Source organism: Sylvia atricapilla, chromosome 2 (assembly GCF_009819655.1).
Source record: "Sylvia atricapilla isolate bSylAtr1 chromosome 2, bSylAtr1.pri, whole genome shotgun sequence".
In the NCBI taxonomy this organism is placed as follows: Eukaryota; Metazoa; Chordata; class Aves; order Passeriformes; family Sylviidae; genus Sylvia; species Sylvia atricapilla.
This window is the reverse complement of record NC_089141.1, coordinates 45,653,329-45,674,645: the sequence shown is the minus strand read 5'-3', so window position 1 is coordinate 45,674,645 and position 21,317 is coordinate 45,653,329. Positions and strand designations below refer to the sequence as shown.

Sequence of the window (21,317 nt, the reverse complement as noted above, 5' to 3'; positions counted from 1 at the left end):
AGATTAATAACTTGTGTGTATTCTGTAAGTCAGAAAAATGTGGAATTAAATCTGAACCTACTACCACACATGAAAAGCTTTCTCCAGTTAGCAGTGCAAGTCATGTCAGATTCTTCAGCTGAGCATTTCCAGTATGTGAGCATTATCAACAATCCAGACTAATTTTGAGAGCATGCTCTAATCAGTTTCCCTACCTGAAAGCATGGCATAAATTAATACAGCATCAACAGCAGCCCTTATCCCAAAGTGGTGTTTGAAGGCCTGAGACCTGAAAGCTCTCAGGACAGCATATACCAGCACAAGCCAGACCAGCAAGAATTCACAAAAATTTGTCCAGTGGAACATCTCCAGTCCAAATCCTGACTTATAGGAGATGAAGTTTCTGCTTCAAAGTCACATCCATTCAGCATTGTCACTGCAGCAGACCTCAGCCCATATTATAGCTGCTGTTCTTCCGAATAGGATTATTAAGGAGTGCACAACAGTGATCGGCAAAATAAGGACTGCAAATATCATGTTTATTTAAACTGAAGACAGTCCTTGTATTCTCCAAAGATACTACTTTATAATTGATCCCCCTTAAGTAACTGTAAATTTTCTGAAAGGCTGAGACTTCTCTTTTAGTGCTGTTGGTCTTTCAGGGAAATAGAGGACCTGCGCATAACTCCTCTGGGGAAATGTCAAAGTATCCCACTTCATCAGATACGCTGACCCTGGCAGTCTCCAGAGGGCTCAGCACCACTCTATAACTACTTCCCCCTACTCAGAAGAGCAATTCCCGGGTGATGCACCCAAGTCCAGCCAGAGCAGACCTCCACGCTGCCCCTCCCCTGCGGCAGCCGGCAGGAGCTCTCCAGAGGCAGGGAGGTGCCGAGGCGAGGCGCTCACACGCCTATAGGTGGCACTCCTGCTCTGACTCAACACGGACGGGCCGGGGAGCCCCGGTCCTCCTGTCCCCTGGAGGGGCACATCTCACGTAAGAAACCCATCAAAAGCATTAATTCCACAGGGCACTTCCAATGAACATTTTTCGAGTTTATTGTCAACACACTCAAAAACAAACCTATGTTGAAAACAATGATTTCTGAGAAGAGTAAAAGACAAAATATTTCACGCAGAAGTCTGTTAATGTAACACAAACAGAAGTGAGACATAGAAGATGCCACCACATATAATTTGTGCTCACAGGTGTAAGTTTAAGAACTGTACCACTACAGAATTGTCACGTAGGCTTGGAAAGCGAGCATTTAACAGTTTAAGCATCACTTCTGTGTTTCTAGTATTACATATTTACTTGGAAACTTTCAAGCAGTAGACAGAAAACATGAAAATTTTGTCTTCTGGGTTTGTTTTGAAAGCACCGTGACAACAGATTGTTCCAACTACTTCCTTAAAGAGGGAAGTCTAAACAGAGACAATTATTGCAGTTGCAGCTTTTTAGGGGTAATGTTTATTGTTATCTATGATAGGTTTGTGAATATACATTAACAAGCAAAATCACAATTTCCTGGCAGTCCCTCCTGGAAAGCAAAACCAGCATTGCCCATTTTAAATTTGTTCTTTTTATATTAAAGAAAGCAATCTCTTATACTCTATACAAAATGCATATACTTGGCCAGGCATTGACCAGCTTTCTCTTCCTCTAGATTCTAACCCAAATAAACAAAACTTCTTTATTGGTTAGCAGCAAAGAAGTTCTGCAAACTTCACACAATAAATAGAATTCTGCTTAATTTAAATTTCTTTCCAAAAGAGTGACATGACTAAATGATTTGTATTAGACAGTGACACATGTATCACGCTCCATCACCAAGACCCTAAGCTTAGTCAAAAGAGGAAGAGAGAAATGTAGTAAAGGGAATGTCTGCTCTAAAACAACTGAAAGTTTTATGCTGTACTTTGCTTTTCTCATAAAGGTCCCAAAGAAAAGTTTCTAAAGCTACCTCAAGGTTACTTCTCACACAGGCAACTTGGTTCAAAGCTCAAGTTTGAACACCAACTCTTCTTGAAAAACTGAGACACGCCACTTTCCTATACTTAATGACATTCCTGACTTGTAACAACACGTACTTGTCACTATCCCCTCCTCATCGCTTGCTTGATCGCTTTTCATGTTTATCCTTTTTGTGCTGGTTCCTGCTTTGGTGCCTTGGAGGAGAGTAGCTGACTCTCCTTCTGGACTGAAAGCTGGGTGTATATGGGTGAATTCTGCGTTTCTTTGGTTTTTCTTCTTTCCTGCTTTTGTTTGGCTCAGACTCCTTATCATCTTCCTTTTGTTCACGCTCTTGTTCTTGCTCTTTTTGAGATGGCAACGTGTTTTTGATGGTATTAATAAGAAATCTTTTATTTGTACCAGCAAGAGGACATTTCAACCTGTAAAGACATTTAAAAGTGATCAGAAGAGAAGGCAAAAACATCCCAAAACAAGACTAAGATTTTTAACTTCAGTGATTTTACTTCAGGTTTGTGATTTTGGCTTTCCTTGCATGCCACCTAGTGTAAACTTTCAGTACAGAAAAATAAGTTCCAGATCATCTCCATTCTCCTTTTGTCTTACTCTTTATGGGGAAAAAATTATTTTACTTCAACACAGTCAAAATCCACATGATTTTCTCAAGGTAGTGTGTAGAGGGGGAAGCAAAGGATGACAATATATTTTAAGGTTGATGGTGCATAACTCAGGTATCCAGAAATCAAACATTTAGTAACACATTCTACGTCAAATCAGAATGGCTTACAGAGATCACAATCTTCTCAAGTCAGCATTATCGAGTGAACTGCAATATTCAGTAAGATACATATACCTAAAGAACACAAATAGCTGTAGCATAAATATATACACGAGACATACCAATTTACACTTATACTTAACAACTACCAAAATATTTTATTCCTTTTTCTTAAACAGTAAAGATACTTATCCAACTATTTTCTACTTTTTTTTTTTTTAACTTTCTCCTCCCATAGCTTAACACTTTTGCACAAAATTTATCAGCTAGTTTTAGGAAACAAGTACTGTAAATGTCATTTATCTTGGTATCAGCTGTACTCATTCCCAATTTATTATCTCTTTAAGAACAGAATAAGAAAATACAAGTTAAAATATGTTCCTACAGAAAGCAGAAATCACTCTGAAGACTTCGTTTATAGTTGGAGTCACTGCAGTGTTTGTCTCCACATTTTTGAGACAAGTTATGGGATTGCTTTGAAAAAATCAGAGCTGTCATAGATCACAACCACTTACTGAATCAACCACAGAGTCATGGAATCCTAACATCACAATGTTAAGATCATCTATTCTACTTGAATATTTTGTGTGAATGTAGAAAAGATACCCTAACTACTCAAAAACCTTCAACACCTCTAAACCATCAGAGCTATCAGAACAACAAGCAAATTACAACAAAGACCATGTATGATTATTTAGCATACTTCATGACTTCACTGGACATGGAACTTACCGTGGTATTTTGCTTCAGGTCTGCCTACTAAGGATTCCTGATAATTGTTCTTGTTCTTAAATCCTTTAAGAACTTAGGAGAGCAACAGCCACACTGTTTTATTTCCACTAGCTATTTTCTGATACACTTCTACTGCATAGAATTTTAGAATTTTCTAAACTTTCTTCATATAAATCTACACTATTTTTCTCAAATCTTGGTTTTAAATAAATAAGATCTTTAATCTAATATAATTCTTTTGTAAATTAGAGAAACTATTTATCCATTAATTGTATTACTATATAAAAACACGAGGCTAATAAATGTCAGTAAAACAGCATTTCTATTTCAAGCTAGATCATCAATGAACTTCGTGCTGAACAAGTCATGGCACAGGTTACACTCAAGACATAACAGAAACCAGCCAACATTAAAGTCCTTTGCGTGTTTTATGAGTGCATTAAACTATTGTACCTCAACATTTCCTACCAAGGAGGGCAGCCTTCTCTAGGCTGCATCCAGGCAAAATCCATTTCACATTTGTTCTTCCTCTTGCCTTTTCTTAAGAGCTAATGCACCAATTTAAGCACTAATATATATAATGCTAGAGTGAGAGAGTCAATCTGCCCTAAATAAATCCATCTGGCTGAAGCATTTATTTCTTTTTGACACTATGAATGCTGCCTGAGCAATACTAAGAATGAAAACTGATGAGAAATGCAGGACTTGAGAGTCAGCTAAGAGATGCCATTAGTTTACCACCATACTGTGATTAAAGTGAGCCACCAGGATTTCACGGAGCAGCAGTAAGTCATTGCACTTTAGAAAACCATTAGTTCTCACTTTTATTGACTTGAGACTTCAACAAAACAAATCCTGCCCTTAAATGTTACAGCAAACAAGATGTATGGCATATGCCACGTTACATGCACACACAGAGCACATGTTTACATATAGCCATGGTATATATGGAACTGTGAAGATTAAAACTGTATGAATCCACTGATATCTTTGAGAGTATCTCTAACCGTAAGGAAATTGACATCTCCAAAGACCAGCCTTGTGTTTGCTGTAGGGTCTGATCCTGCAGTGATTGAAAAGCTCAATTCACAAACAGCTTTGCCCTCAGGTGAGTTCTGAAGGGCTGGGAGGCAATCTCAGCCTGGGCACAGTGGAACACAATACTGCTGTGACCACCAAACAGTGCCACAGAACTGATTTGAGAAGCTTTGCTTTAAAACAAACCAACCAACCAGAAAAACCCAGACAAGTTAAAAGAACATTAAGTTCTGAATTGAAATGTGCCCCAAGCAGGGCCGCAGGCATATGTGAGGCAAGCACACAAACTGCAGTGCTAGAGCCATCCTGTCTACCAGACTCCAGTTCTGTAGCAGAGTATTCAACCACTTTTTGCTCTGTGTGCTCCAAAAGCTAGACCAAGCTATATTCACCAAGAGAATCTTGCCTCTCTCACAGCCCCCAAAATCTCCCCACTATGCAATAACCAAGACAATGCAATGCATTGCATTTTGACAATGATATTGCCTTTTGAAAAAAAAAATTAAATCTGTAATTGTGAACACAGGTGAAGTATTAATCCTATTTTTTGACCCTTTAAGTCAACTACTGTGCAGTAACACAGAATTTCTAAGCAGTGCCTGTCATCCAGCGCAGCAGTGCAGTTCAGCACAGAAATGTACTACACAAGTTCTTAACAGTAAAAACATGCTGACACACACCATTTAAGACACAAGAGCACAGTGCCAGGTTCCGGTCTTGCCCCTGCTGAGTAACTGGACACACCAAACAGGATTGGCACGGTCAGCCTCATCATACAGAGTAAAGCCCATCTTTCCAACAAAAAAAAACACTATGGATGAACGAGTACATTTCTACCATTTCCAAACTGCCATAGAAAATACCACATTTCAATAGAAAAGTGACTGAAGTGGGGGTGGGAACAGCTAGAGGGTGTTTTGCCAAACCAAGTAATCTATGCTGTCAAGAGGGACCTTACAAAGAAGGATGCCTCAGAGGACATGGAAAGCTTTGAAATACAGTCTTGGCAACCAGGTACAGCTAGCAGGACTTTGTAGGATCATGGAATCATCTGCTTTGGAAAGGACCTTAAAGATCATCAAGTTTCAACCTTGTAGACAGTAACACCTTTCACTAGACCAGGTTGCTCAGAGTTCCATCCAACCTGGTCTTAAACACTTCCAGAGATGAGGCATCCAGAGCCTCTCTGGGCAGTCTGTTCCAGTGACAACTTGACTTAGTATGTGCCCTGGTTACAAGATTTTAACATAGTTACTTTTCAATCTCTAGCTGTACCCTGTTTCTCCTCCTCCTCATATGCCAATGAAAGCTGAGGGGAATCACATTGCAGCGTCCCTGCAGGGTCACACAACACCCATTCAAAGACAAGATGCAACACAGCACTTCACACTTCCGGTATCCTCATCATCATCCTTTCGTAATTCTGCTGCACTTCTAACAGATTTGGTATTGAACAGAAAGCTATCTATAGGAATGAAAGCAATTTTAGGATTACTTTACAAAAAATAGTTACAAATAATTTAATGCTTCCAAATTTTTTTGGTTGTAATTTCATCTGCTCTTAAGAGTGCAGAGCTGAACAAACTATCCCAAAATACCCTGGTTTCCAGTTCTCGCTTTAGATAAGCTTTTCAAGTAAGATGAGACGCTACATTTAATTTAGCTTTAGCTCATGTTATCAGCATCTTTGAAGATCAAAAAATGTTAGAAAAGGCATCTAGAACTTTTTTCACACAGTAACTTTTGTGGCATTTTAACTCCCATTCTTAATTAAAGTAGAACAACAGCCTAAAATGGGATCTAATCTCACTGCTATAAAGAAGCTTACGAATTATGTACCTAGAATCAAGAGAGATACTTCAGGAAAGCTGAACTTTTGGCTTTATTTTAACTAGACACAATGGAAACCCCCAAATATCCTATTTCATCTATGTCCAATAAGCCGATGAAACAAATTTATCTAACCATTTAAAATGTTCTTACACTATTTGTCCACAACTTCTCACCATGTATCCAACTGATCCATCAAATGTTAGTTTCCAGACAGCTGCTCGGATGTCTTATCTCAGAAGTTCCAGCATCACAGCATCATCACTAAGATTCAGACACAGATTCTGCTCTGTTCTGATTAAAACACCTTCAGAAGCAGGTTCTTCCTTACCCTTCTCTCACACATTTCTTTATTTGTGATTAGCTGTACTAATGCTTGAGCCAGATACATTAGCAGCAGGATCTACATCATGTGTTATCGTAAGGATTCAGGAGACCGACCAACAAGAATCGCCATGGCCACAGAGTACATACAAAAGGAACACTGCAAGAACTAGAAATACTGCATTGCTGAATGAAATCTACAAATAAGAATATCCAGCATTTCTTGGATTCATTCACCATGGACCTACAAACTGCCTATCTGAGCAGCCCTGAGAGTATGGAGGCCAGTGAGCTGAGACTCCTTAGCCAACTAAGAAATCATTCAGCCCTCTGGCTATACTGACTCAATGTCCAGAGAGTCTCAGATAATTTCCCTCCCTGCACAAACTCTTGGCCAGTATCACTGCCAACCCCCCTGCTGGTTATTTGTCCCAAACAGGGCCAAGTCTTTCTTCCACTAGCCTCTAAGGTTGCAGCACCTGCCCATGTCATCCACATTAAAATTGTAAGACAATGTAAAACCAACAAACATTCCCAAAATGGAAGAAGTACTAACAACACCGTCCTGTATTTCAAGGCTCGGCCTTTGTATGAGAGACTGGGGTGGAGGTTGATTGCTCTGTACATCTTTTTTCTGTACCTGTCAGCTAAGCTGGCTTGGATACATGCATTTTAGGCTACAGCAAACAACTGACCATCCATCTCAAACGATGAGACAGCAAAAGGTTAGTTAGGGGTGCTTGGGGAACTTTTTCAAACAGTGAACTTGAACTATGGAGAACTAATCACTCTGGACAGTAGCAGAGAAATGGCTTGAACCTGAAAGCAGTCCCAAAACAGTGTTGAGAGACTTGCTGACTAAGGTTTTGCTGCCACCAACATCCACCAGGAGACATTACTCTTGTAATGGTATGCACAATATAGTAACCCCACCCAGGATTGCCACTTCTCCATACACCTCCCTTTGACGACCTTCTGTCAAATGCCACTGACTCCAGAAATGTATTTCCCAGTACTGAACAGCTGCTGGAGAGCAACATAAACTGGCATCAGTGAAGTACGAGCAGTAGCAGCCTCTGCTTCTCCTTACCCAAAGACAGATGGCAGAACAAATCTTTTCTTCATAGGTTGAGTTGCTTCAACTTTCCAGTGCCAATGCAGGACTGATGGCCTTACACTAGATGTCTCCAGGGTTTGTGCATCTCTTCTCCAGGACTCCTCTGACAAAGGGCTGAGGAATCCCAGAAGTCCTCATGAAACACACCTGTAAGCATTTTGAGTTTGGCAAGGAAGGAAGGTTTTGTGTTTTACCTGTTAACACTGTGCTTTTAGACAAGTTGGTGACAACCTTGTCTTTGCTTCTATCAGTTATCATTTCCTCAATCTGGTCTACTAATACACATTTTCATGAACTAACTTTTCTGCTCATTTCATTTGCTATCCACAGACCTCTGAGCAGAAGTTACCTTCTCCTCAGTAGTTCACATCTTGCAAGGTTACATGTCAGTCCTGGGTGTTATCTCTGAAGCCCTTGAGGATCAGTTATACTTGACAGCATTTGGCCAGAGTGTGGCACTCAACTGAGCATAGTTAAGTTTTCTTCCAAATATCTTACCCATTATATCTCCCACATCTGTATGCAATACTTAGCCGTTGGGCCAGTTCAGAAGCACCAGAATAGTGTAACAGGGCATAAAAAATACCAAAGAGGTGACATCAGTGGCAGCTTGCAGTTGCTGTTCTGTCTGTTGTGCCTGCAGAACTGGACAGCAAAGACTTACTGGGAGTGTGCCTTTGAGGGCTTTATACTTTCCTTACAGCCAGGCATGCCAGCCATATACAAGACTATGCCAACCCTATAGCAGTAGATTTGTCACAGATGGGATTACTACCAGTCTCCTAAAGGATAAATTCAGTGAGGTAAAAATCCCTGGAGATGCATTACATACAAAGAAATCATCTCTAAGAGCATGATATCCTGAGCTGCAGAAAAAGTGCCTTGAAGAAGGTACTACCGAGCATATTCAGAAACAAAGATATTCAGCAAAGCACTTCCTAGGCACCAGGTATGGGCCACTGATGGACGAGGGCATTGCAGAGATGGAGCCTTTGTTTGACCCAGTACAGCTGTTCACAAGTACCTCTGCAGGTGAAAGTATTTCAACAGCCTCAGTTCAGGATATCATCATTGCCAATCCCTATGTCAACAGTCTTCATCTGCCTGAAGCCTTCTTGACAGTCTTTTTCCCCTACAACTTTAACAGAACCCTGGCCTAGCCAGACACCATTAATCTGCAACTGCTCTGAAGAACAGGTGACCCTTGCCTATCCCATTCCCTGGTAGGCCTCAGGCCTCAGGCTTTAGCAAACTGTATCCTGAGCAGATCATCACAGCCAGCTGAACAGGACCACTACCCTCTTACAAACAAGGAATAAGAAGGAGCCACATTGGGGAGCAGATGCCCATACACTCTCCTGGCAGGTATTCTAGACTGCATAAGTGGCAGCCAAATTGTACAGAGACACCTGATTATCCCCCTGCAGAAATTTTGGGTTCCATACCTCGAACCAACTTGCAAATTGACAGTCATCCATCATGGTGCTAATCATGTGCACTGGGTTACCTGGCCACAGGGCTAGGCTGACAGGGTCAAAGCACAGTACAGTACAGCTACAGGCTCAGTACAGCTACAGCACTCCAGGGGATTAAACCAATTGAGCTATTTTAACAGAAAGGGGATGAACTGCATCCCTAGAAGAAACACTGAGTAAAACATACAGAAAATCCCAAACCTGTTTGAAAACATAAAGGAGTAACTTTTTCTTTCAGCAAGACACTATTTTAATCTCTTCACAGCTACTAAAACAGACAACTGAGCCGAAAACTTCATGAACAGCACAGGCTTATTTCTTACTACTGTTGATGGAGGAAACCAAACCTTAACTACAAGTGCATTTAGTGAAGTCAACTGGTGCTCTACTTGTGTGAACATCCCTAGATCCAATATCACCTTATCAAAGTCATATACATTATTTTATGATGAATGACTCTCCTCAGCATGTTATTATTTCTCTAATTACAATTACATGCATTACATTCCATGACAATCTAGCTATAAAATCTGGAGTACTGCATTGAAGAATTAAGGCTGTATTTCATTTAAGATTTAAATACTGTGATTTTTTTCCCCAGTTACTATACAAATCAGCCTCTGGGTTTGAGGGTTTTTTTAAGTATTAGAAAGTAACCCCCTTCCAAAACTGGATTATACTTTTGAGTTCACTGTGTTCATTTTTGGCTACAATTTACACATGAATTGTCTACTAAAGGATAGTTTGTTGTTTTATTAATATTAGGTTTTAGGTTTCTTTATCAGGTTATGAATTCTCTTCACTTAAAACAGAGTTTAACCCAGTAACATGTAGCCAGTATGTAAGTACATGCACACTGAAGACAACCAGCATTTTGAAGACTCGTGAGATTCCAACCCAAACTTTGCAATTCCATCTCTTTTAAGAACATATTCCCGATTTTCCAATTGCTTTGTCTTCAACATATTCAGACAAGCAACTTCATGCAGATAGAATTTACCTGAACTTCTTTCTTACTTAGACTGGAATTTTCACCCAAATTAATATGCGGGTGAAGACAAGTTATTTAAACATGAAACACATAAAAAGGTAAATACTTCTTTCACACATTAAAGATAAGATTGATTCTGGCATCAGCATTCATTTTCTCTTGGCACAACTTACCAACCCATAGCTCCCATTGTTTCAGCTCTGGTTCTCCCACGTTTTGCCTCTTTAAGTAACTCTTCCACAGCCTTCCTAAATAAGAGAAAAAGAAAAAGGTCACCACTTGTGGAACACAAAACCTTTATGCACTTATGCAAATAATACAGATAGCTTTATTCATTGTAGTGAATTAAGCAATAAAGAAGCTCCAAAATCACCTTAAGATAATTCAAATTCCTATGCACCAAGATTAAGAGAAATATTCTGAAATATTAAAACCAACTAAAGCTGTTACAAATATGCAAACAGTAACACTGAATGAAGAACAGGGCATGGAGCACTTCAAATCCTTTTTAAGCATACTTCTGCCTGTGAGGACAAGTTGTGTATCCCGTCATACCACAGGTACTCATGGAAAAGGAGTAGCTCCCAGGAAAGCCATCATCTGTCAGAGATACCTTCTCCAAGATGCCAAGTACAGCATCAACAACCTCACCAGCTACTGTGCCTTCCCAGGTGATAGAAGTGGCAGGTGTAGGGTGGCTACTTGCAAGAACACCAAAAAAAGGGTGCAAACATAGGCTGTAGTGCTGGAATGTGAGAGATATTGCATACACGGGTCTTTGTGAAATTACAGCAAAATTTTTTTTTTCTCCAGACCCGGAATTTGCTACCTGAGCATCCTGAGCTAGGTTATAGTGATGATGACGTGAACACATGGCTTTTATGGAAGCTTGCCCTGAGCCCTCAAACAGCAATGCCAGACAAAGGAGAGGAAAGAGAGGAAGAAACTGTCTGACTTTTGATCACCAAACTTGGTGATTCTCTTTTTAAGAAACCTGACTGAAAGATTAAAAGCCTGTCATTATTACTGTACTATAAAATCTGTCACCATTTATAACTGAAATAAGAAACCAAGGAATCTGAGCTACAAAGCACTAACAGAACACACACATTGGTATTTTAAACAGCTATGATTTAGTCTTAAGGAAAACATCATAATAAATTAATACGGTAACATCGATTCTATTAACTTGGGTAGGAATTATATGCCTTTAAGTATTTGAGACTTTTTTTTGTTATATCAAAGCTCAGACTGACTTGGTATCCACCATAGCAGCCTTCTAGGTCCACACCTTCATTATCAAACATGGTTTACTAATACTGTTCTTTCAACATTGGCCTTATTAACTGTACCTTTACCAAGCCCTTTCAGCTTGCACAGACAAATGAAATGCAATGCCAAATCCTGTCTGAAATAATGTTTCCACTCACTGAACTTATATCATTTATACAAGTAAGCCAAAAGCTACGCAAACAAGTTTTTAAAATTTGCTTTTAGAGGCCTCGCGGGACTCCACATTCCTCGTTCTCCTCATTTTTACAGCTTGGTTACAATACAAACAGTTCTGTGGCTGCCAGCTTCAATTCTAAGGGCAGCACCATGAGCAAAGGGAATGCAGCATGCAACTTTCACATGAGAACCATCCAAACACTGGGGGACTGATAGGAGGGAAAACTAGGGACAAGGGCACATTTAAGAACTCTGTCATCATTCTGACATCTTCTATAGCAAGCACCACTTAAAACTTGCTGTGGCAATTATTTTTGGGCAATCAAGCTGCAGAATTACAGTAACATGAAGGTACAAGCAGTGATATTTTTATCTTCAGGAGTATGGTACAAGACCTATTTACATTTCTGAGGGATTACACTTTTTCCTCTCTATATATTTCAAGGTTACAGGCAAAGCTCCCATTGCATGTATCTTAATAACCAGTATCACAAACGCATGTGTCAAAATAATAGAATAATGTTAAAGGCTCCTAGTCAGGCAAAATGAGAAGTATTTTCTAGTCCTCACTCAGGGGAAGATCTTCATAATTTTTTTCCAAAAGGTCAAATGGATAGACTGAAAAAATGAATAATTGGTAATAAAGAGGTATGTCTGATAGGCAATGAAAACACCATGTTATTACAGAGACTACCCATGGTCTGTGATTACAGATGACTATCAGGAGAAGACGTATGACGCTGGATCTGACAGCTGAGATCAGGCAGTCATAGCTCCATGTCCAGGTCCAACCAGTAGCAAGGCTGAAAATCAGCTCCTAGGAGGCAGATGCAGACACTAGGCACTTAAACTGCTGGCCACATCCATCACAGACAGACACACAGCATGCTCTGACTGACAGCTTCATCCTGCTCTTCTCTCCAGCTGGGTGCGGAGATCCCCTAGAACCTCAGCCAAACTGCACTGCCAGTACAGACCATCACGCAGGGCTGGACTGGGACACTCTGGTCCCCCACTTCAGTCTTGCCTGTAAAGACACACAGGCACACATACATACCTCACCCCTGACCCTATAGTCTCTCCAGCAGCTGGACAGAACTCCCCGGTGGCCCCAACAGCTCTTGGCCCCCTCCTGGCTCTTGGCGATACAAGCTCATGCTCCAGCTCTCTCCTCATCCACCCACTTACCAGCTATTCCAGCTTGATCTTCACATGGCCCCTCACACCCCCATACTTGCTCCAGTACTACAACACAGATAAACACATGCTCCCCAATCCCATTTCAGGGGCTAACATTTGGTTTTACTCACTCCATGAAATGTCCCCAGTTGCCAGCACCCAGGCCTCCAGCCCAGGGTCCAAGCCCAACAGCTGGCATCCAAACCTTCACATGTTCCAATTGCTGGCACCATGGAGACATGGTACCTCTGACCCACAGTCTGACTGTAGCTGCTAGCACTGAGATGTACACCCTCTCCCCTCAAACAGACTCCTTCACCCAAGACAGAATGAGAAAGGAATTTAACAGGAAGACAGGACAGACTGCAACAATTAGGTGCAGGGCACAGCCAGACAAGAGTACCAACCAGCCTATACACATATGACCTGACCCTTTTATCCCCTTGTTCCTTTATTTTCCTACTCTCACTTCTCCCCAAATCACTTGAACTTCCTGCTCTCCTTGCCTTTGGATTCTCCCTTACACATCTCACAATAAGCCACGAGTGAATCAACACAGACAGGTAATCAGGGTGACCACCAAGCCACAGCTGAAATGCAGAGCGTGGATTTCTTTCCTCACTTCGTTCACAAGGTCGTGCAGCAGGGACACACAGGGACACAACAGGCTCTGTTAGGCTCAGTTCACCCCAGTGGCCAGGGGAGCCCGCTGCTCGCCCCAGTTTATCAAAGGGCCTGGTACACATGCAGTTCATCACCTTGCTGTACTTTATATCATCTCCGGGCTTTTGACCTCTCTCTCAGCGGGAGGCTCAAGCCTGTCTGTGAAAATGCCTCTTAAGTCTCTGATAACATTTATGTTACCTCTACAGCTCTGTCAAACCAGACAGAGTATCACCAGCAGTAGGCCTAAAATGTGAAGTTCCCCCATACTGATATTCTTAGTATTCCCAGCTGCAACATCACTTGAGCAAAACTACTCCCCCCTTGCCAAATCTTCCATTTTTGACCCTTTCCTCCCAACATGCCATATGTGGTCACAAAATGCTTTCCTTCTGCATCCCATAACCCCTCCCACAACCTCGTGCAGCAATGCCCTTAAGTCCCTTATTTTGAGCTCCCAGGTACCCAGTGTGTCCCCATGCTCCTTTGGGCTTATGGAGATGGAGCTCTGATGGGCTGGTAATTCTTGGCACAGGCCAGGGAGAAGCGAGGACTGGGTAATATTTGGGCTCCCCCATCCATCATGGTCTCTCTGTAGTCCTCACTGGGAGCTTTTGGCACATAACCTAAAAAACTCAGCCATCTCCACCCATGCTATCATCTCCTTAAAGATCCTGATGAGAACTCTAATGAAAATGTACCTACTGGAATTGCTTCACAGCACACAGTCAGCTAGAGAAGGGCACAGATCTGGAGCAGGAGGTCAGTGTTCATATCCAACATCTCCCAGCCAGAGAAGGAACATCTTCAAAAAACACATCCTCGTGAAAGCATTAATAACTGTTTGCAGTTTATTCCACTACTATTAAAGCTCAAAGACCAAGCTTATCCTCTACTGCAACTGGGGAAACTCACACTTAAGCCAACTTCCTCAGGCACTCTAGGTCCTGACTGCAAGCTACAAGCTCAGGAAAAACAATTAGCAATTTTTAAAAATCAATTTTCTCAAAGCAGTTTTACACAAGCTATACAACTTATTTTTAACTGTGCATGGGACTAGAAATAGACGTGAATATTGGTATTCCAATTACAGCTGAACAATGAATATCAAGACCTTCAGTCAGACTGAAGACACTGACAGTGTTATTTAAAACTAAATCTCATGAGCTGGTCCTATCTCACTCTTATTAAGACAACAGATGAAAATGGAAGTCAGGAATAAAACCTAGGCCATAAGTAGAAGAGCAGGAATGGAAAGAAGCACAATATGCCACAAGCTTCCTTACATTTGTTCAAAGCCAAAGACATTGCACATCAGGGATGTGAATGCTCTCATTCTCTGCTGATCAGGTTTTGTACTTATTTAAGTATTCTACTTGTCAGTCTTGTGAGAGCTATTTGCAGTACATTTCAGTGCTGATATTCTCACCAGCATGAGTAGTGAACATACCACTCCATCTCAAACACCAATCTTAGCTTGCACACCATTTTTTTTTTTTTGCCAGAAGTATGGGATACTGAATCCTGACACTTGACTTTAACTGTTAAAATCAATAGTAAGAACTGTCCGTTTTCTCCAAGGCACAAAGCTTGCTTGTTAAGAAGTGTAGTTCAGCTGCCTGTGCAGTAACAATATTAGATTATTGATTCTCAACTCAACTACAGGCCTCTTGTTACAGAATTATAGCATCCTTTGTGATGCTTAGAAAACACTTAATCCCAAATAAATGATGCTCCAAACAAGCTTGGCAGGCAATTTTAATAAAGTATGATATCCAAGGTTGTGAAATACTTGTAGCTACTGAAAGACAGAATGGATTATGGAAGGATTTGGACACACAGCACAACAAAGCCACTTCCTCTGTATTTGAAGAGAAACGATGCATCTTCTGTGCCTCAAACACAAAGAACCACCATGACAATACTTTAGGAAGCAGAAGAAGAAATTTTTAATTTTTTAGATAGGAATGGAAATGGCAACCTCCATAATATTTCAGTGTATATTTAGCTGAAATAAACTAGGAAAAGCACTTACAGGTGCTTGTAGAAGAAACAAACTGAATAGTTCCTACTAGCTGATTTGCAACTTTTTCCACCTCTTTCTTGGATCATTACTTCACAATACCACTAATTATATGTTAACATAACTTAGAATTTTCTTAAGAATAACATGGAATCTTAGGGCTCAGGGTCTTCACTGATGTACAGCAAATTCACCGGGGAAAATCTCAGTTCATACTTCCATCAAAGGTTCTTGGGTGAGATGGAGCAGAGGATGTAGTTCAGTAGAATGTAGCAAATATTACTGTTTACACATCTGTGGTATTTACAGCTTTTAGAGTTTTAAAATCCACAGAATGCAACAGTCACACAGGAATTTATAAGTTAGTACTTAGCTTTCTAAGAAAACTTCACAACAAAGTGAGGAAAACATCAAAAGCAAGATCAAGTGAGAATCAGACAGTAAAATCAAAAAATAATATCAGGAAATGTGGCAGTAAGGAAAAAACAAAAGAAGCTAGATGAAAATACTTTTCCTTAGATAGTAACAAAAAATAGGGCAACTAACTTAACAGATCACTTTTTGGAATACTGGGACACAAAATTAATTTCTGACCTGAAAAAGCATGCACAAAAATATTACACTTTTTTTTCCCCTCACTGTAAATTAAATAAAAACCACATGTACAAAAACCTTAAGATTTTATTAAAGACTGGTGCATTTCAAGACAAGTCTGAAGTCAGAGACAGACTACTCAAAATATCCCACAAAGACCCTTTTTTAAAGGCCAAATATCCACCTAAAGTAGTTAATGCTGTGGCTACAGAATAGAAATGCTATTATTTGTATGTTAAAGCCATGTTATAAAACCCTTAAAAATTATAAGCCTAAACTACCATTGCTCCAGTATTCAGAGGAGAATATGATCAGTAAGTTATTGAATATGAATCTAAGACATAATGTCTGTAACCCAAAGGACAGAGAAAGGTCTGTATTACACTGGAAGGGCTCTGTACTGAAGATTGTACAGGGAAGCATTATTTAGAGTGAATAATAGAAAAGTATACCCTCTAAATGCACACAGCACAAGCTGAATTCAGGGTGCTACTACCAAATCGAGCTGTTACGAAAACCAAAGGTATGAAAAAGTAACTGATGATAGGCGGATCCAGGGCAGAAAGAGCTCATTACCAAGTGCACTACATTGTAGTTATAATGTGTTTAGGGCCTACTAAACACACTCTGAGGTGAACAGTGCCATGGATTGGTGGCACCAGACAGCTAAACCCTACTGTTTACTACCCTTAGATAAGTGACACTGAGCTCCATCCTCATTATCTATCACGCTGCCACAGAAAAGGAATAGCAAATCCCAATTTGGACTGAACCTCTGAGGTAGGGTAAAACTTTGAATGCAGCTCCAGGGAACAAGAGCATCAGTCAGGAGGTGACTGTGGAGCAGTCAGCTGTAGCTGGTGAGTTCAGCTATGTCCTGAACTGCTCAGAGGAACCCAGGTCCCCAGCACGGCAACAGCAACCAGAAGTCAGTATGGAAGAACAGGGCCACAGTTTCAACTTGCATGAATGAAAAAGGTTTAAGCTTGGAATGGCACTAGTAAAAATAACATTCATGCATACACAGAAAGAAGCTTTAATTATTAAACTGATGATCTGAGAGCAGAAGTAGCTTAGCAAGAATTAAAAGCCTCTTAGAAAGCATTATGCTTTCTAGCCCTTCCACTATCTCAGTGTTACTGCTTTTGGCACATTTAAAATACCTGCCAGATATAAACAGAACAGAATTATTTTCTATAAGCATTCCCAGATACGGTTTCTTAAAAGTTAAAAGAGAGAACCATGAGAAGAATAGTTCAGAAAGCTTCTGGTCATCACTTCACTGTGACAATAGTTTTAAACAGCCATAAGGAAAGTGAACAACCCAGAAACAAGCTTGCAAAAAAAAAAAAAAAAAAAAAACTGATCGCACAAATAGGACTATTTTGCAAAATATTTGTGATATAAACACCAAAAGTCTATTCCTAAAACAAAAGCAAGAGAGGCCTACTTAGAGTATCCAAATGTAGAAATCAATGTTTTATTCCTCACTGTTTGCTTGGGAGCGCCGTAACTCAAAACGTGCAGCAAGACGAATCCACTGGTCCCAACAAAACGCCAAATAGAAAACAATTTTATTTTTTGACAAAACAACTGCCAAGCATTTTGTATTTTTTTTTGACACAAGAACACAGCAATTCTAACAACTGGTCAATAGGCATACATCCAGCACACCGAAAATTGAAATTCCTAACAACATAAGGTGTTTGGGGATTTTTAAAATTTATTTTACCAAGTACACAACTCAGTTGTATTGTACCTGATGAGAAGTTTCAAATCAAAAATCAACCAAAATCAAATTGTACCTGATGAGAAGTGAACCACCCAAGACCTCCCAATCCTGTTTCTAAGCGACACCAGCACGCACCCGAAGCTCTGCGCGGGAGACGCGGCGGCAGCAGCTCCAGGCCGCGCTGCCTCGGGGCGCACGGTGACCGCCCGCCCCGCGGCGGGGCATGCCGGGGACAGCGGGCAGGGCCCGGCGGAGCCCGGGGCCCGCTCGGCACCGCGGAGCGCCGGGAGGAGCCGCCCCACGGCCGCAGCCCGGCGCGGCCCGGGCCTGGCGGAGCGGGAGGCGCTGCCGGGCCCCGGGCGGCGCAGCAGCCCCGCAGAGGCCGCTCGCTCTCGGGGCCGCTGCCCCCGCTGTCGCTCGTCCCTCACCTCTCCAGCTCCGGGTCCTCCTCCATGGCTCCCCCACCGTCCCCCGCTGCGATTCCTCAGGCACAGGCCGGCGCCATCACCCGCCGTCGGCCGGGCGGGGCGGGGCGGCGGGGCGGGCGCAGGGGACGGCGAGGACCCCGGCGGGAGGAGCCGGGGCGGTGCGAGCCGGGCCCGCCACACCCCGCCGGGCACCTGCGGCAGCGGTGGTCGCGCCCCCCGCCAAAAGGAGAGCGCGGGCGGTGGGGTCCCTGTGCGGGCAGGACCCCCGCGCACCTCCGACAGGGCGGGGGAAGCAGGCGCAGGGCGGCGACTGAGCGTGCGGAAGGCGGGAGCGCCGCTGGGGCTCTCAGTCACGGAGCCGCCCTGGGTTCGCTCCTCGGGCACGGCCGCAGCGCTCGGGCAGGCGGGGGCAGGTCCGCGGGCAGCCCCGGGCGGGCAGCGCCCCGCCCGGCCCCTCCTCCGCGCCAGCCCCGCCCGCGCTCCCCGCGGCCCCGGGCTCTGCACAGCCGATCAGGCGAGCGGCGGGGACACCCCGGCCCGGGGCTCCGCCGCGTCCCGCCCCGGCCCCGCTGCCATAGGCTGCGGCTCGCCCGGCCCCGCGCCCGGGGCCGCCGCCGGAGTGGCGGAGCGCCGCTGTCACTTGGGCCGCGCCGCTGCCCGCGGCGGGGGATGGAGGCGGGAGCGCCGACCCGGCCCGGCCCGGCGAGACACGTTCTCCAAGTGCTGCCGCCCGGAGTTTGCTTTCCCTGAGGCGGGGCGGGCGCAGCCGGCGCGGCTGAGGAGGAGAGCGCGGCGCGGTGAGTAACTTCCCTGCCCCGCGCGGCGCCGGGCGGCTCAGCCCCGCTCAGCCCCGCTCAGCCGCCCCAGCGGCAGCCGCGCCGCGGGTCCCCGCGGGGGACCGGGGCCGGGCCGAGCCGCCCTGCGCGGGCAACAAGTACGGGAGAGGGGCCGGGCCCCGGAGCCGCCGTGCGGGGCTGAGGTGGGAGCTCGGGAGCAGCGTCCCCGCCCTGGAGCCCCCGGCTCGGCGGCGCCTGTCCCTGCAGCGCGTCTCTGCGAGGCTGAGCTGTGGGCTCGGGTGCTGGAGAGCCGCTCGGAACGCGCCTGCTTCTGGGTCTCCCAATACACCTATGCTGCTCTCCTGTGGCTTCATTAAAGGTCCTCCCTGGAGAGGAGTCAGATTACTGCGTGCGGGGGAGGCAGAGGAACAGCTGCGAGCGAGCCCCTGCTGCAGGAGCGGGTTTCACGTTGTGTGTTTTACAGCTGCGCCAGAGGAACTCGGGGCTGGCTGCGAAATGCCGCTGGACTCCGTGCGGCTGGCAGGTCTTTCCAAGCGTTCACTCTAGCCCTCGGAGCTCTGAGCCACACTCCCTGGTTTCCCCCCTCGTTTGTCAGCTCTTAGCACTGAAAATGTGCTTAGAAAACTTTTCGTCTTTTGTACTTTTAACAAGGCGTACTTTAAAATTATCGTTGCTCTTGGCGGAACGATAGCACTTGGTCAACTAACTGAGAAACCCGTTCGTGGAGCTCTGGTAGGGATGAATCTGGTAATCCCTGCTGACTTTTCTTACCGTGTTCATAATGCATAGTGCTGATTGTTTACTTCTCTAGAAATCTATTAAGTACTTCTGAGCTTCCTTTAATTCCTCTTTTAATTACACGATATTAGGGGTTTGTTTTTTGTCTGTGTGCAAAGTAAAAAATGTCTGTGAGGGATTAGCTTTGGACTACATTTGATAGTCTCTGGAAATAAATCTCCAATCATAAATACTTCTGAACTTCTGTTCAAAATAGGAACTGGTCTGAGCCGCACTGTCATTAAATAAACACTTTGAATTACTTATTTTATTTTTTTATTTCTCTACCCCACGTCTTCTGTTTTTGTAGTACTTTATTCTAAGCTGCAATCCAGCAGCAGATCAAGGAGGCTTAGGAAGAAACATCAGATGGTTTTGGTTAGTGTCCCTACCACTTGGAAAATAAACATGTTAGTACCATATGCTGCTCTGACTTTATTAAAACAAACTTCCTCAAAATGGAAACAATTTATATGAGTGTACTTGCTAGAACCATAGCACTTAAAAGGAGTAATTTATAATTACTCTCTTTTTTTCTAGTTATCAAATCACTGAGTAAGGAATCCTTTCTCCTGAACACACTACAGTATAAAATTATTAACTTCAGAGTCAGCAGGCTGCAAAGAACTATTGTGTCCAAATATTTTTTTAATAAAAAAGTTGTAATATTATGTTTTAAAGTGCTTGTGCTGTTGCAATTCTAAAATATAAGAATATTTTTAAAAGCTCATTTTAAGTACTGAATTTCTAACTGTGCTCACCTTTCACTTTGCTTGGTGACTTCAGCAAGAGGGAGCCCAGGGCCTTGGACTCAGGTCTGAGATTTGCAAATGTGGTACCTTTTCCTAGCCCTGCACTTGAATTTTGTTACCAAAACAACAAAAATAGTGACAGTTTAGGGATAAAACTTCGAAAGAGGAATATAAGCCAGTGATTTGGTGGAAAAGTACTGTTTTCCTGAGACTGGTTAAAAAATAAGCTTACTAAGACCTGTTCTGCCAAAAGTGCTGGCTTTGACATTGCAACATTTGGCATTTGTTTGTTGTGCACTCTCATGGAAGCACTGATCACCTCAATGAGAGGTTGGTTTTTTGTTTTTTTTTTTTGGTGAGGCTTCACCCACACTGATCAGTCTCAATCTTGGCATATATTTATGGGCCTGTATTACTAAAAAACAGTAGAAAATTGTTAGCTACTAGTTAAAACTGTATACTTGAAAATATGCCAGAATATCTCCCTCTTCTTTCATCTCATTTTTCTGTACTTCTAAAAAATGTTAACATTTCAAATTTGAAAGCAGCTGGGAAGAAGTTATACCAACAGTATGGAAGTGAAATGTGTAAAGACATGTGTACTAGACAATAAATTAATATAAATTACTGCCTTGCATCAGCAAAGTGTTGCTTGTTTAAAGAGCTACTAGACATTAGGAGCTGTAA

The 21,317-nt window shown here is 42.9% G+C and overlaps 1 protein-coding gene across 3 annotated transcripts; it reads right to left on the bottom strand.

The window, feature by feature from the left end:
* Positions 1–1,014: 1,014 nt before the first annotated feature.
* POLR1D (RNA polymerase I and III subunit D) lies at positions 1,015–18,698 on the bottom strand. Of its 3 annotated transcripts, none has more exons than XM_066313113.1 (3): positions 18,305–18,698; positions 10,410–10,484; positions 1,015–2,373 (listed from the first exon to the last, which is right to left on the bottom strand). In XM_066313113.1, the coding sequence occupies exons 1-3, from the start codon at positions 18,328–18,330 to the stop codon at positions 2,088–2,090; spliced, it is 387 nt and encodes a 128-aa protein (XP_066169210.1). In that variant the 5' UTR covers positions 18,331–18,698; the 3' UTR covers positions 1,015–2,087. The 3 variants fall into 3 exon arrangements, with proteins under 3 accessions (XP_066169210.1, XP_066169212.1, XP_066169211.1); XM_066313115.1 differs by lacking the exon at positions 18,305–18,698 and adding an exon at positions 18,012–18,153; XM_066313114.1 differs by lacking the exon at positions 18,305–18,698 and adding an exon at positions 17,950–18,081.
* Between the last annotated feature and the right edge of the window lie 2,619 nt (positions 18,699–21,317).

What these genes read in the sequence shown, in the direction of transcription:
- POLR1D (XM_066313113.1), bottom strand. Translation starts at nt 18,330, where the DNA reads ATGGAGGAGGACCCGGAGCTGGAGAG. An exon ending in GAGGACCCGGAGCTGGAGAG is followed by an intron (nt 10,485 to 18,304) that starts GTGAGGGACGAG and finishes TCTCTTATTTAG; the next exon opens with GAAGGCTGTGGAAGAGTTAC. An exon ending in ACAATGGGAGCTATGGGTTG is followed by an intron (nt 2,374 to 10,409) that starts GTAAGTTGTGCC and finishes ATGTCTTTACAG; the next exon opens with GTTGAAATGTCCTCTTGCTG.